Source organism: Aulonocara sp. 'chitande type north' Nkhata Bay, linkage group LG22, assembly GCF_057382095.1.
Source record: "Aulonocara sp. 'chitande type north' Nkhata Bay isolate Kocher_YH1m ecotype deep benthic linkage group LG22, A_spYH_male_GT1.1, whole genome shotgun sequence".
Taxonomy (NCBI): domain Eukaryota; kingdom Metazoa; phylum Chordata; class Actinopteri; order Cichliformes; family Cichlidae; genus Aulonocara; species Aulonocara sp. 'chitande type north' Nkhata Bay.
The window spans coordinates 9,923,847-9,938,601 of NC_141364.1; the positions used below are offsets into that span (position 1 = coordinate 9,923,847).

General features: G+C 39.8%; 1 protein-coding gene across 1 annotated transcript; it reads right to left on the bottom strand.

The window, feature by feature from the left end:
• Nucleotides 1-5,287: 5,287 nt before the first annotated feature.
• galr1a (galanin receptor 1a) lies at nt 5,288-10,160 on the bottom strand. Its single transcript, XM_086280937.1, has 3 exons — nt 9,371-10,160; nt 9,025-9,090; nt 5,288-7,570 (listed from the first exon to the last, which is right to left on the bottom strand). The coding sequence occupies exons 1-3, from the start codon at nt 10,022-10,024 to the stop codon at nt 7,217-7,219; spliced, it is 1,074 nt and encodes a 357-aa protein (XP_086137063.1). The 5' UTR covers nt 10,025-10,160; the 3' UTR covers nt 5,288-7,216.
• Nucleotides 10,161-14,755: the final 4,595 nt, after the last annotated feature.

A 14,755-nucleotide genomic window follows, 5' to 3' on the forward strand; every position in this document is an offset into this window, starting at 1 on the left:
GTCACACTTCATTTTATTTTTCAGCACCGATGAGATCTCAGCTGTTATCTGATGAAACTGAACAACCATTACTAAGCGAATAAAGCCCTTTTGAGTGCCCCCTAACAGAAATCCAGCAGGCCCCTCTCTTTGTCCGCAGTTTTGAATTCATTGGCCCCCTCTCAACAAGATGATAGGAATAATCTCGCCGAGTGAGATTGACAGTTCATTTCAGAAATCAATATTTACAATTTACTTCTTTCAAAGTTCATTCTGGGAGAGGGCTCCATATTATCCACCTCCCAAATAAGCTGATCATATCTCCGCTGGCCCTGGAATGAGTTTCCTCCCCAAAATGTGTAGGTTTTTTTCCCCACCTCTCCTCTTCTCTCCCTCTCAGAAATCAATGTCTGCGTTTGTGCGCTTTAATCTGGCCTCTGATGACAGTAAATCTTTATCTGTTTCTGGGCGAGCAGCAGTGAGCGGCTGACACCATTTCCCATCAGAACAAAGAGCCAGGCCTGTGTGGACTCTGGGAGATACATGGGGCTCTAATGTGACTGGACATGTTTCAGCAGGGCCATTAATCAGAGAGGGTGACAGCCAGGCCTGCCGCGGTCGTCTTCAACCCGGAGCGCCGCATCTTTTCATCGGCCAAAGTGGGAAAACTGAAAAGTCCAGGACAGGTAGATAGAGATCAAACTTCAGGTCTGCCACAGCACTGGATGAGATATTTATATCCTAAAAACTGCTTTCACGAGAAGTTTTTACTCAAATAAACATTTCAGCACCAGATCATAAGACCTTTCAGCAGTGGGGTATTCAATAACAAGGGCAAGCTCTCAGTCTCTTACTCTTAAGGGTTTGAAATACAGCATGCCTGTGTTTTTGCAAGGTGATATTGGTTAATTCAGAGTAATGTAGTTCACAGCTCTGCTGAAAAACATCCACATGCATCTCTACAACACTTCTACACATCATAAAATTAATGTAGAAAGCTACTGGGAGATCAATATAAAAGGAGAGCATCAAATACTAAAAGAAAAACAATTATTTAATACCATGCATTGTGCAATGACTATGTGAAAAGCTCATATTTAATCCTATAATATACAACAAGTGGCAGCTGCCATAGCAACTCTGCGACACTGCATGACAGGTTAACATCTGCAAATGAACCTTTTCCTTAAAAGTAGAATTCACCATCTATGCTTAGCCTTTTAGCATCTGCTGATGAGCATTAAACATAAATACCCAAGAAAATCACAACCGATGTGCAGTTCTTTGGGCAATAGTATTGGTTAAAATGTGTTATAAACACTGGAATACTCAGAGCTACAAACACATAGGCGTTTTAACAAAATGTGGGATATTGGCAGTACATGTCAGTATGACTATGATTTAACATCTTGAGAGTAGCTGCACACCAAATCATACCCAGCTTTTCCCCAGAGATGTGTCTACTCCAGGACTTCAGCATGCAAGAAGAGGAGTCAGAATGCAGCTTTAAGGCACATTGGTGTTGCTGTCCCCATCTTTTATATACAGTCTATAAACTTAACCACTATACCCACTGTTAGCTTTGGTGTTTTCTGATCTATAGAGTTTATTTTTCCATAGGTACTTACACAGGTTTGCTAATCATTCATCAAGACACATTAAGGCTCTTTTGTACACTGATTAATGTTCTCTCTGGAGCATAATCTTATACAATAAAATGTATCAGTGAGATAAAACAGGACCAAAATCCAGAATTTGAAGCTAACAGGAGTAAAAAATAATAACGATAATTTTAAAAATCCACAAAAACATTTTTTTTTTAAAAGCAGGGAAATGATCACAAATTTTTAAGCTGGAGCCTAAAACCCTCTGGTGAAATCGTGAAATGATTCATATCCTCCTCTGTATTAAAACACCACCTACAGCAGTGAAAGAGCAGACTAAGGCAATATTTATTATTCGGGAGAATTATGACTCCAACTGCGACCCGTACTAAACAAGGCTGTAATGGCCCACCGCCCCATTCACCTGCTCCATGGAGGATTATTTGGAGGTAATCTATTGTTAAACAGCTTTTAGAGTGATGGATGAAAATGCCTGCGACCTATAGACGATCAATTCATATCTAATTAGCCCATATTATTTATGACACATTCAATAGGCTGGGTGGGAGTCTCAGGGGAGGGATAGAGGAGTCAGCTGCCACAGAGGGGAAATGACAAATGGGAGAAGCTTCAGGAAACAGAACTGATTAGCATACACGATCTAGAAATGAATTTCCAACCAGCAGAGAAATTAAAGTTAATTTAGATGGAGGAGAAAGGAGAAAATACAAGTACCCACCAAAATAATCTGATTGATTGAAATTCTTAAATTATTATTTGTTATCCCAAATTTTTTAAATTTGCTCTTTAACAATCCAGAAATATAAACTTTAAACAGTTTAAACATTTAAACTTCTTTTGCAGAAGATGCAAATTAAACAGAGCAGAGAAAGAGAGGCTTGAATATCAACACCTGTGTAAGCCTGACCTCTGCTGTTCAACTGAGGTTAAAACAGCTTTTTAGTTAACATCAGGAAAATCGGTTTTCTTACATTTTCCTTTACTAACGTGTCCTTTCATCCTCATATTTTTTAGACCTCAGATGCAGTCATTTTCTTCAGGGCATCAGACTGATATATATATATATTTTTTCTTCACATAACTGAGGGACCTGCAGTTAAACCAGCTCTTCATCATCCTCCCTCACTGTGACGTTGCGCCTTTAACTCAGTTTCCAGCTAATGGAAAATAAGATGAGCATCATTTGAGCATATTACATAACATAGTCCATTATGAAAAAAATGATTAAAGTGAAATGAGTCATCAGACAGGATGCTTTGGGTCTGTATACTTTATGTTCTAGGTTATCTTCAGGAATAACACCACAGTAAAGAATATCAAATCATGAAAGAAGGAATAAAATTGATCATTTCGTGTTCGTATTTATGAGAATTACATGGGTAAGTCGCAGTCAGGTGCTGCTAATCAAGTGCTTGATTGAAGATCAGCAAGTGTGACCACCACTAAAAAAGCAGAAGTGTTTGCACTTTGCTGGTCTGAAGCATTCAGCATTAACACAGTCCCGCAATTTAGGTCCAACAAATTCAAGCCAAGGTCAGACCCGCCAATGCTCCGAGATACTGTAAAAAACAAACAAAGTTCATGACAGCACAGTTAGAAAAAGACTGAACCAAAAGTGACTCAGAGTGGAGATCAATTACAGTAAAAGTACCTCAAAATTATAGGAATCAAAAGAATCAAATAGGAAACCTTTTGGTTACCAAGTAAATGTGTTAACGACACCGTGGAGCCACAAAACTGTACAAAAGTAAATGATGTACTAAATACTGATAGCAATGGTTTTTTTAAAATTTGTAATTATAAAAAGTAATTTTGTATTTATTATTGATCAACCTGCGGTCTGGAGTGTGGGGCCTCCCTGCTGCTGCGGAGTCGGGGCGGTCTGCCTCCCCCCACCGCAGGGAAAAGGGTAACACCACCTGGGTCTGGGTGCAGTTCCCCCCTCCAGGGGCAAGGGTACCTAGACCCGGTTCGTAGAGTACGCTTGGGGAGTGTGATCGTGTGTACAGCGTCTCTTTATGTCTGTCTCCACGTTGGTTGAGTGTGGAATAAGTGCATATGAGAGCATGAGGGTGGGAATGGATGTTTGTATATGTGTGTGCCTGTATTTCTGTGTCTATATGTCAGGTTGGGTATCAGACGCCACCTCTCTGGGGACATCTCAGGCCCGCCAAGGTTTGGAGGCCTATCTCCCCCCCCACCACCACTTCCCCTGCCAGTGGCGGACTCCCTCAGACATCGGTGCGTTGGTGGTTCTTTATGTCTGGGGGTGGGCGTCCAGGTACACACCGGCTCACTCCTTGGCGGCCGCTTATCGGGGCCTGGAGCCTGGGGCTCGCTCGGGCCACTTCGGAGGTGGGGTGCCCCCGGCCTCTCGGCCTGGGGCTCGGTCACTCAGGCACAGCTGGCTGCCGGCGGAGCTCACGGGCGCGTCACTGCAACTCCCCCTGGCTTCTGCTCCGCGGCTGCTGAGTGAGCCCTCATCTGGGACTCTCCTCAGCTCTTTCTGGGACAGTGGCGCGGCTGCCCCTCTGTTGGTCTTCCTTGGTCTCTTGTGTTCTGGGGGCCTCTGGATGTCTGGAGTTTTGATCTCCTCCATACCTGCTTCATGCCCTGGAGGACGGGGCAGCGGCTCCCCACACCCTCTAGCAGATCATTACATGAACCAACCTTTTAAAAAAACAAGCGCGTCCATGCTCACAGGTGTACACACGGGTGATCACACCCACAAACTACACCCTTTTTGGCTCCTACCTCAAAGCACACTGTGTTCTGTTGATCTTATGTGCTGCACAATAATGTTTAACATTTAGTATTTACTGTCATATTCCCATATATCATTGTGATGTTGTTTATTCTATTACTCTTGTTCTCTTCTGCTTGTTTTCTTTTTTCTTTCTCAACAGGTGATCCAGGTGATCGATATATGCATTTTTTTTCTCTTTTTTTTCTCTTTTTTTTCTTTTTTTCTGCCCATTCTGTTGGTTTTTGTCTTTTGCCCTTCTCCCCCGTCCCTCTTCTCAGCTGTTTCTCTTTCCCTCTTTCTTTCTCCCCTTCTTTCCCCAAGTCAAGTCTGTCCCGTATTCAACAAGTGAAAATAAAATACACAATAAAAGGTGAATCAAATGGACCATTATGGCAAGGCTGGGATGGTAAATTTGGTAAAGTAAATCCGTTGGGCATCTTTCTTTGCCTTTAGACAACAATTCTGATGGCAAAAGAGCCAAACGGGACAGGGAAAAAAAAATTATTGATCAACCTTATAAAGTGAATGTTTCATTCAGTTGTTTATGGGAGCAGTCGACCACATGATGTTTTTATGAAATGAAATGAAACTGTGTGCATTGTTTGTATTTGTGTGCAAATGCTTTTTATCTCTTTTCTAAGACAGCACTTGAGTCTGCACTGCCCCAGTTTTCAGTGTAATAATGCCTGCAGAGGGCAGACAATACTGCAGAAAGGAGCATGCACAGTTACCTGTTTGCAAAAGTTAATCAAATTCAGCCCAGGGGATAAACAGGAAACAGCATGCAATCTGTGCAATAAAGAAGCCAGGTAAGCAGGCTCAGTGCTGCTCTGGTTATATCAGAGCAAAGTCATAACATCAAACATGTTTCATGCACACATGAGCTATTAAAAAGAGTTTATTTGTTTGTAACATAAATTATTCATGTCTTTGTACAACTTGAACACACATACTGTACACTTACACATTTTGGTTTTAGACATTTCTTTGCTTGCAGTTGGTGCACATAGTTTCCGCACATTCAGTGAAAACGCTTCACACAAAGACACTGCCTTTAAGTTCCCTCTAAACAAAAACAGACTACACAACAGGTAGACAACACACACACACACACACACACACTGGATAATCCATTCAAAACACACAGGAAGCCACAGATTACAGAGAAACTTAAGGTCTGTGGCAGCTCAGGTGAGACTATATTTAACCTTCACCTTTGATCTTTGAGAGCAGAACGGTTATCTACAATGTGATTTAAATGATGCATTATTGCAATTGCAGTGGCTGTAGCTCAGGCGGTAGAGCAGGTCACCTACTCACCAGAAGGTCGGTGGTTCAATTCCAGTTTCAGTCTACATGCCACATATCCTTCGGCAAGATATTAACCCCATGTTGCCCTCCGATGCATCCATCAGAGTGTGAATGCGAAGTGATTGGGTGAATGCATGAGTTGTATAAAGCACTTTGGGTGCTCAGTGAGAGTAGAAAAGCGCTATAGAAGAACCAGTCCATTTACCGTTATCACTTACGCGCATATATCTCTGGTATAGACTGTACAGTATGTACATTCCATTAGGCAGACAGAGTTAAATTGTAAACTAATCATCTAAAGCTGGGCAAAATAACAATTATCACTGGATCTTCCAGCAATATCTAGAAGCTTCTGTCCAACACCTTTTGACTGATCCTGGTAAATATTCACCAGGCAGCCATCTCTGGGGCTGAAAATTAAGCCAATAGGAAGTGCCAAAAACGTAGTTCCTAAATTTGTGGGTGTATCAAAAAGCATCGTTTCATGGTGCTTTAATCTTTGTTCACCAGTAACAATCGAAACACACACTGATAGAAAGAGGAGATTTGTGAGTTTCACACAGTTGCCAGTAGACATCATAACAACAGCAGTGGCTGCAGTGACATCCTCACAAGCGTACGGAACAAGTTTGACTATCAGGACACTTTGGGCACTTGTGAACATTGTAAGTTTGGTATGAAAAACTTTATATTCAACCATGCAAGTTTCTATATCCATTACTTAAAAAAAATATAGCCTTTTGAAATTGAATGATTATTTTAGATACACCCTGTATTATTGATGCTAAGTCCAGAAGTGATTCAGTCCCCATAAACTCCCATGTTCAAAATGTTCAGTGGTAGTAAAGAAAACAAAAGGTTAAAGAGTGGTATGAAATATAGCTTTGATCTCGATAATGTAATGAGAATCTTATTTTATAACTCAGCACATTTAACTTGAATTAAAGCACTTTTAATTATGCAAATAACCAGTCAGAGAAACCCATGCTGCTGTTGTGTTGAGTGAAGTTTTAGTATTATATTTGTATTTTGGTTAATTAGTACCAATTAGCAATAATCATTCTCTGTGCAAATCACCAGTGCATTGATGCTAATCTTGCTAGCGTTACCTGATAACTTCACTCTTCACCATCCTGTACAAACGTATACTCACTTCTGGCATCATAGACACTGACAGTCACGATACTTACAACAAGTCTTCAAAATGAGATTTCACAAATCAGTGGGTGACATTTAGTCATGTTCATATTTTATATACAGACTATATATATTACACAGATTTTTTTCCCTCCTCTTGTAATCTGTTTGAGCAGGAAATGGGTTGATATTTCCTGACATTTAAAACTGTTACTTCTTGTGTATACATGAGATATGCAAATGTGCCACATTGAGGAATGAAGGCCCAAATCAAACATGCTCTTTAAAGTCTTTCAAAATACAAATATCAGTCGATATATGAAACTCTGGATTTGGTTAAACTTTCATATCAGTAGTTTCAGCCTTTAAAAAAATCCATTATCCGGCAGGCTGTACTCAGGATGCACCGCCAGTGTCATCAAAGCATTTTACTGATCTGAGAGTCGTGACCTTTATAAGACACGCTGATATTAGTAGAAGGTGCCGTCTCCATTCTGCTGCGGGGGTCTCTGTTTTCATTCAGAGGACACTCACTGGGCGCCCGGCACCAGAAAACCTGCTTATACGAGTTCCTGAAGTTCTCAGACAGGAAGGCATAGATGATGGGATTAACGGAGGAGTTGCTGTAGGCCAAGCAGTGAGCCACCATCCTGAACACGAAGGAGGCCTGGTTCAGAGGGAAGGAGCCAAACTCCACCCACAGGTGGACGATGTGATGAGGCAGCCAGGACAGACAGAAGACAACAACCACCACGAGGACAGTCTGAGCAGTCTGTGGAAAAGAGATGATCACAGGTCACGTGTCACATAAGGGTATGAACACGTTTCCAAAAAAGTTGGAACATGTGTAAAATGTAAATAAAATATATTTATTAGACATTTAAACCCTGTACTTATTTAAAAGTTTACAAGTGCAACCAATCAAAAGTGCCATTGCTTTTGAAAAACATCTGTTCATTTTAAACTTCATCCTAATCACCTCTTCTTCTAACAACACTCTGTAGAGTTTATATGCTTTACTATATATTGTCAGGTCTTTACTGCAGGCACTTTAAAACCCTAACTCTTATACTCAGAAGCAATTCTGTTGGAATATTCCCAAAACACAGTTTGGCATTTTTTCGCTGAAATAAGGCTTCAGGATGGAAGCTGTTGTCCTAGCGTTGTGTATCATTTAGCAATAATGGTGCCTTCATAGATGTTATCCATGCCATGTGAACTATCAGGAATGCTGTCTTTGAACTCTGACAAGCTGTTTGGTCTCTCTCCTCGTGATGTCCAAAAACTATTTTAAATTTTTATTGGTCAAACCACAAGAAAGTTTTCTAGTTTGCCTCACTGCACATTATGGTGGACCAATACTGCCAAAATCAAACATAAATAAACAAATAACTTAATAAAAATATGTCTTTAAATGCATCAGACAGCAAAGCATCTTTCACCTGCTCCCCTATTCTGGTCATTACAGCAGATGGATCCACACGCTTGATTCTCTTCCTGATGCAATGCTTGCACGGGTTTGCCACTTCTCACAGTCTCAAATTAAGGATCTTTTGCATGTTAGGTGAATGTGGTGACCACTATGGAGCCACCCATTAATTGCATGAGATATAATACCAAATTAAACACAGGCACTGACTAATCTATCAGCTGTGAGACATATCGAGACTTCAGACATATATTTTTTTCTTTATTTTTTCTTTTATATCTTTATTCAATCGTTTTTTTTTTAAATTTTACATTTTATTGCTAAATTCTTTGGTAGTTCCAGTCTTCCACACATGTTTGTTTCACCAAAAGTGTTGCTGAGCCAATGCAGTAAATTGAATATTTGTGTCAGTTTTTTACTGCAGTGTCATCTAAAGACCAAAAGATTTCTGAATAAATGCAGAAAATTTGCACATTGTTTTATTTAGATTTTATACATTTACTTTTTTTGGAAGCAAGGTGGTATAAATTATTGGAAAAGAATTGTTAGTGGATAGCTCAGTGCCGAGTTTTGAGCCAAATGCAATAAAATGACACTTCACAGCATCACCAGAACCCCACTGGGTAATTTAATCTAGATTTTTATGCTGACATATAAGTGCTGTAAATGGAGTTCAAGAGTGCAGGCATTTTTATCTGCACCTAATGAGCACATTAACCTCTCAGCCAGCGAACTGTTCAATCACGACTCCTAATTTAGTGAGAAATCAGAAGCAAAAGAAAATTGCTTCCACCAACCTTCTTTTTGGAGAGCTCGGATTTTTTTGAGACATTCTTGAGCTTTTTGTGCAGATGATTTAAAACCTGAAAACACAAAACGCACATGTGAATGTTTTCAAGGAGCAGCCAAATTATTTCACGTTTATTTATTTTCAGAAAGACATCTGGGCAGATGTTGAAGGACGACTTAAACCTTTTTTACAAACCAATCCATTGTTGTTAAAATAAACATTTTTTACACTATAAAAGAGAGAAATACGATCTGAATAACAAGTTAACGCATTAATTTCTTCAACACTTTGAAAATTCGTCATTACACTGTATATTCATGGTCACATGTTGACTCTGATTCGTGCGCGCTCACCTTTGCATAGCACACAGATATCAAAGTGAGAGGCAGAAGGTATCCAACCACAAAGGTGCACATCACGTAGACTTTCCTCTGGTTTTCCGGCCAGACCTCCCAGCAGAAGGTGTTGTTGTTCTCCCTCTCCACGATGCTCTGGTAGTGCGCAACGGGAGCTGCCATGACCACGGACAGTGTCCAGATCAGCACCACTCCGAGCATGGCATGCCTCTCCACCCGGATCGAGGAGGATTTTCTAGCGTGGACGATGGCCACGTAACGGTCCACGGACATTGCTGACAGAGTGAAAATACTGACCAGCATAGACACGGTGAAGAAATAGTGGATAAACTTGCAAATGAACGCTCCGAGCACCCACGTAGGCAGCATGTAGATGGTGGACTGGAAAGGGACGCAGAAGAGGAGGTAGGACAGGTCAGCCACGCTCAGGTTGAGGATGAATATGTTGGTTGTGCTCCTCGGTTGTCCGGGTTTACTGCGCGCCAGCACGGTTATGACCAGTGTGTTCCCAAGCACACCAAGAATGAAAATGAGTCCAAATATTAGAAGAGAAATAAAGTTATCTACTCCCATTTCAAGGATGATTTTAGCTGGCAGCCTCATGGTGTTGGTGGCGAAAGGCTGACTTCGGTTTTCCACCTGTAGCTCCATGATTTTCCAGCAGTGAAGAAAAGTTACATGTTTTTACGAAGGATGGATAACCTCTATGAGGCTCAAGCTGAAGATAGATTTCCTCTAGAGTAAAGACAGGACAGAGCTCATGTATTTGCAGGTTGACCCCCTCCCCACCTGCCTGCCTTCCCGAGAAACGTCACCATACTGTACGCACCAATACCTTTTCACTTTTCAGCGGCATATAGCCAGTGAACCAGAACTAAAAAGAAACCAGGTGACTGCTTTAAGAATTCACGTTAACAAGCCACATCCAGAAGTATTCAGTACTGTTATGATATTTTGATACCACGGTAAGCATTTACAGGATATTGTTTCATACAGGAAAACTGTTACTCAATAAGGCCCATATACTAGTTGTTTTTCTCTTTCTCTGTGACCCAAGAATTAATGTGTAAGACTTACAGGCTGGTACCTCAAGGTCGAAAACACCACAGAGATGAGACCACTTCCTTACTCCCATCCTCCCTTTTTTCTTTATCTCCTGGAAAAGGCTCGTTAAAGGCTAGGTGGTTTGTTTCAGAATTCACTGATGAAAGAACTCTGTATTCTATGTCTAGGAGTGTATTTTGCTGGGATGATCATAAATTGTAGCTGAACTGATAAACTACACACAGGATACTTCTTGGCTCACAAGGCAGGAAGACGTTTCCTTATTTGGTCTGTACCGGTTTGAACTGGGAAAGCTGACACACGAACCTTTTTTCATCTATATAAACTGCTGTGTATCAAATAAACCTTTGAGTCGATTGGGAAGACAACCTGAAGCAGTCTGTGTTTCCTTGTTCTCCCAAGCTGCTCCCGAGCTCGTACTAACACGCTGAACGGCATACCTGAGTGTTACTTTAAATAATTAGGAATCTTAGAAGGAAAGGACAAAACTCTGCTTATCGCTCACGCCACGGAGGAAACCCGGGAAGGCAATTTCCTTCAAGTACCACTTTATTAAACCAGGAAAATCCAAAAATAACACATGCTGGCACATGGAATATGCTATATGAGAGGAAATAGATCATATACATGCATACATAAGTACTTTATTTGTAAATATGGCATGTATTATCTCCCCCAGAAGCTCACTTCAAGCAAAAATAAATGGATTTAGGTATTTTCAGGGACAGATAGCATGACAATTTATTATGCTGCTCTGAGACTTTTTAAGTCTTTTCATAGATTCCTTATTCCTTTTTTCTTTATACTTTTATGAAGTGTCCATTGACAGAAGATAACTCATGTTACAATGTAATAGAAACAGTCAAAAGTAAAAAACAAAATAAAACAGAGGTTTAATTAAATATTTTTGTCATTATCATTTGTAAAATCTTAATAAAGTATCTGATTTGTAATCCTTGCTTATAAGCAGTTGGTATGACTTCAAAAAGGAGATGAATAGTTTATCTATGTTAGCGTGTACTATTTGTAACAGTTTCAGAACATTTACCAAACAGCTTTTTATAGGGATGCAGGATCTGACTTGTCTTTCTTGGAGCTTTACCAGTGCAATGAAGGACATACTGTAGTTAGCTAGCATAGACTGTATGTAAAAGATGGACATATGTGCTGTGACATCATCAATCCACGAATGACACAGCCTCAATATAAGGGGTTTGTTTAGTTTTGTATTTTATTTGTTTTTTCTGGGGCTTGTTTTGTTTTGTTTTGATAGTATCGTTTTGTTTTTTCATAGCCAGAAGTGATTTTGGTGAATAAGATGTCACCTCAGCTTTGATAGCTACCTCATGCATCCATAAACTATACAGGTGTAATGCAAAGTCATGGTGCAAAATTTAAGAATAGAAATCTGACTGTTCCAAACAGCAAGCCATGTTATTTTTCAGATAATCCCATAAACAGTAATCCAGAAAGCACAAACATGGGAAACATGGTAAAAAGGTCCCTTGATGGCAAATGAAGCCTAGCAGAAAGCTATCAGCTGCAGCACAACTGTTAAGTAAAGCTGCACATTAAGATCTACCAGTTAACAAATGGTTGATTTATTTGACCATCTACTAGCAAATAATTGTTGTTGTGAAAGGTAAAGCTATCCAAACTGTTTGTTCTAAGCATGTTTTTTAAAGCACTGAACTTTAGGATTTTACCACTGGAACCAATGGAGATCAGCTCACTTTTGCCATTAGCTATGAAGGCTGTTGGGACATTAATTTAAGCAAGCTGAACACTGTGATAATAAAATGCTCAAAATGTCCAATAGCCAATAACAACCCAACAATGAACAGGACACATATACTCCCAGTGACAGTCCCAAGCCTGGATAAATGGAATCATAAAGAAGATTTCCATAATGGATTGGTAGATGTCAAGGTTAACGACTGGCTCCAGTGCTGCTGGCCAACAGGATGTTGGTACTGTTGGTTGAAGATAATGGAAAATGAAAGGGGGAAGGCATGTTAGGAGGCAGCGAGAGAGAAAAGAAATGCAGGAGTGTGTGGGTGAGAGTGGGGACTTTAAATATACAGACTATGACTGGTCTATGATATTGTAGCCAGTTACAAGCACTCAGACAACCAAGTAGAGGACATGACTTTAGCACTTTAGCACTCCACAATAAAGATCAAATCTAATTTGCTAGTAATCCTGGAGGTTAGGCCTGAAAATACCCAGGATTCATCCTGTGGGCACAATGAACTAACATTAACCTCCTAAGACCCGAACTCTTCCACGGCATGCATTTTTAATTTCTTTTTGATATTTTGGCTAATTGGGGCCCGATGAATGTAAAAACAAAGAATTACCAGATTTGTTTTTTGACCTTATTTTTGTTTTTAAGAAAAATGAGAGCCACATATGAGGATATTCGTTTAAAATTTTGATAGAACAGTAGCAGTATAATGTCCTCGTAAATGGATATTAGGCCCTTGTAGAGCAAAATTGAGTATTTTGGTCTAAATAACCAAAAATGTGATGTCCACATATGTGGACACCAGGTACTAGGAGGTTAATTTCATCTGTGACGCCATCATAAAGTTGTCAAGATATTGTCAACAATACATAAAATAATCATCATCACTGTATCAAAAGCAGAACACCACGAGAATGTGCACACTGTACGGTGAGACTGACCACCAGAAGAAAAAAAGATCCTCAAATTAATGAAAATTCAACAAATCACTAGTTGGTTTAAGTTTTTTGTTGTTGTTGTTTTTAAATGATGAATAAAAATGTGGAAAAAAAAACACCGAAAAGAGCACAGACTGCGCTAGAAAAAGGGTTTTCATTGATCGTCGACTGTCTTCACTTATTGATCTACTCTGAGCAGGTCTCCAAGCAGCTTATTATCATTATACAAGCATGTGAGTATCAGCCAAATCTGCTTAGAGGGATACCATCTGGATATGACGACAGAGATGATGCACATGCTATGTAACCTGAGAACAGAGGCTGATGATATCTTATCCTCAGTTGATTGACTGAGGCTGTTATTGTTTACATGTTTGGTTCATTTACTGGTGTTATGTTGCTAAAACACAGAAACTTTACTCCTTTAGTCTCAAACATCTCAGGATTGTTATCGTTGATGGCAGCGATACTGATGTTAATGATGGCGGCAGATGATGAAGATGAAGACAAATGTTTGTGACCAATTCTCCCACTTAGCATTTTCTCACCATCAGTGGTAGTCATTATGTTTTTTTTTTATTAAGGGGTTTTATTATACTTTTGGGAGCATGGCAGATGTTTTGTAATTGGTTGCTCAGCTCGTGTCCTGAAGCAGCCCCAAGTTTCCATGGTGACTCCTTACTCCAGCGACTGAGATGTTATCCCTTTCTCTGCTGGGAAAAAGAAAGTGATACTGAAGCCTCGGAAAAGCTGTAAAATGCAAAGCGTGTTGTTACATTCTTCAGTTCATCTCCTGTCAACCTGCAAAGCAAGTCCAGTTTAGATGTCTACTATATCTAAATTGTTTTTACTTTATAAAAATACCAATGGATTTATATAGCACTTTTTAAGGCACCCAAAGCGCTTTACAATGCCACTACTCATTCACACACTGGTGGAGGCAGTGTGTGAATGCACAGCTGCCCTGGGGCAGACTGACAGAAGCGAGGCTGCCATATCGCACCATCGGCCCCTCTGGCCAACACCAGTAGGCGGTAGGGTAAAGTGTCTTGCCCAAGGACACAACGACCAGGACAGAGAGCCCGGGGATCGAACCGGCGACCTTCCAGATTCAGATGCGCTTCCCAACCACCTGAGCCACAGTCACCCAAAAAATACTGTGCATTTAAAACTAAATAAAGTCTTTTAACAATGTTTATAGTTAATGTTTTGTTTTGTTTGTTTTATTAACCTAACCATACAAATAAATCAGGAGAAATAAAAGTTATTATAACATATTTACTTATTAAATTAGATAGTCCAATAAAAGAAAGACAAACATTTACATCATAAGTCTGGGGTCTAATTTTTAAATGAACCGTTCATTCATCTACCTGCTGCCAATTTAGAATCACCAACTAATCTAACATTGATCTAACTCCCAAAGTCATTGGATTTTGGGAGGAATTTTCTCTATATTAAAAAAAATACAAAGAACTTCCTTTTTCTAAGTGTTTACAAAAACCTCTTTTTAAAACTTCCAGTTGATACCAATAACAAATACTTTTTATTAGTGTTTTCAGTATTGGTAAATTAAGTAAAAATTTAAAGTAGCTGTTTTAACCCTCTGTGATCTAAATTATCACCAGTGAG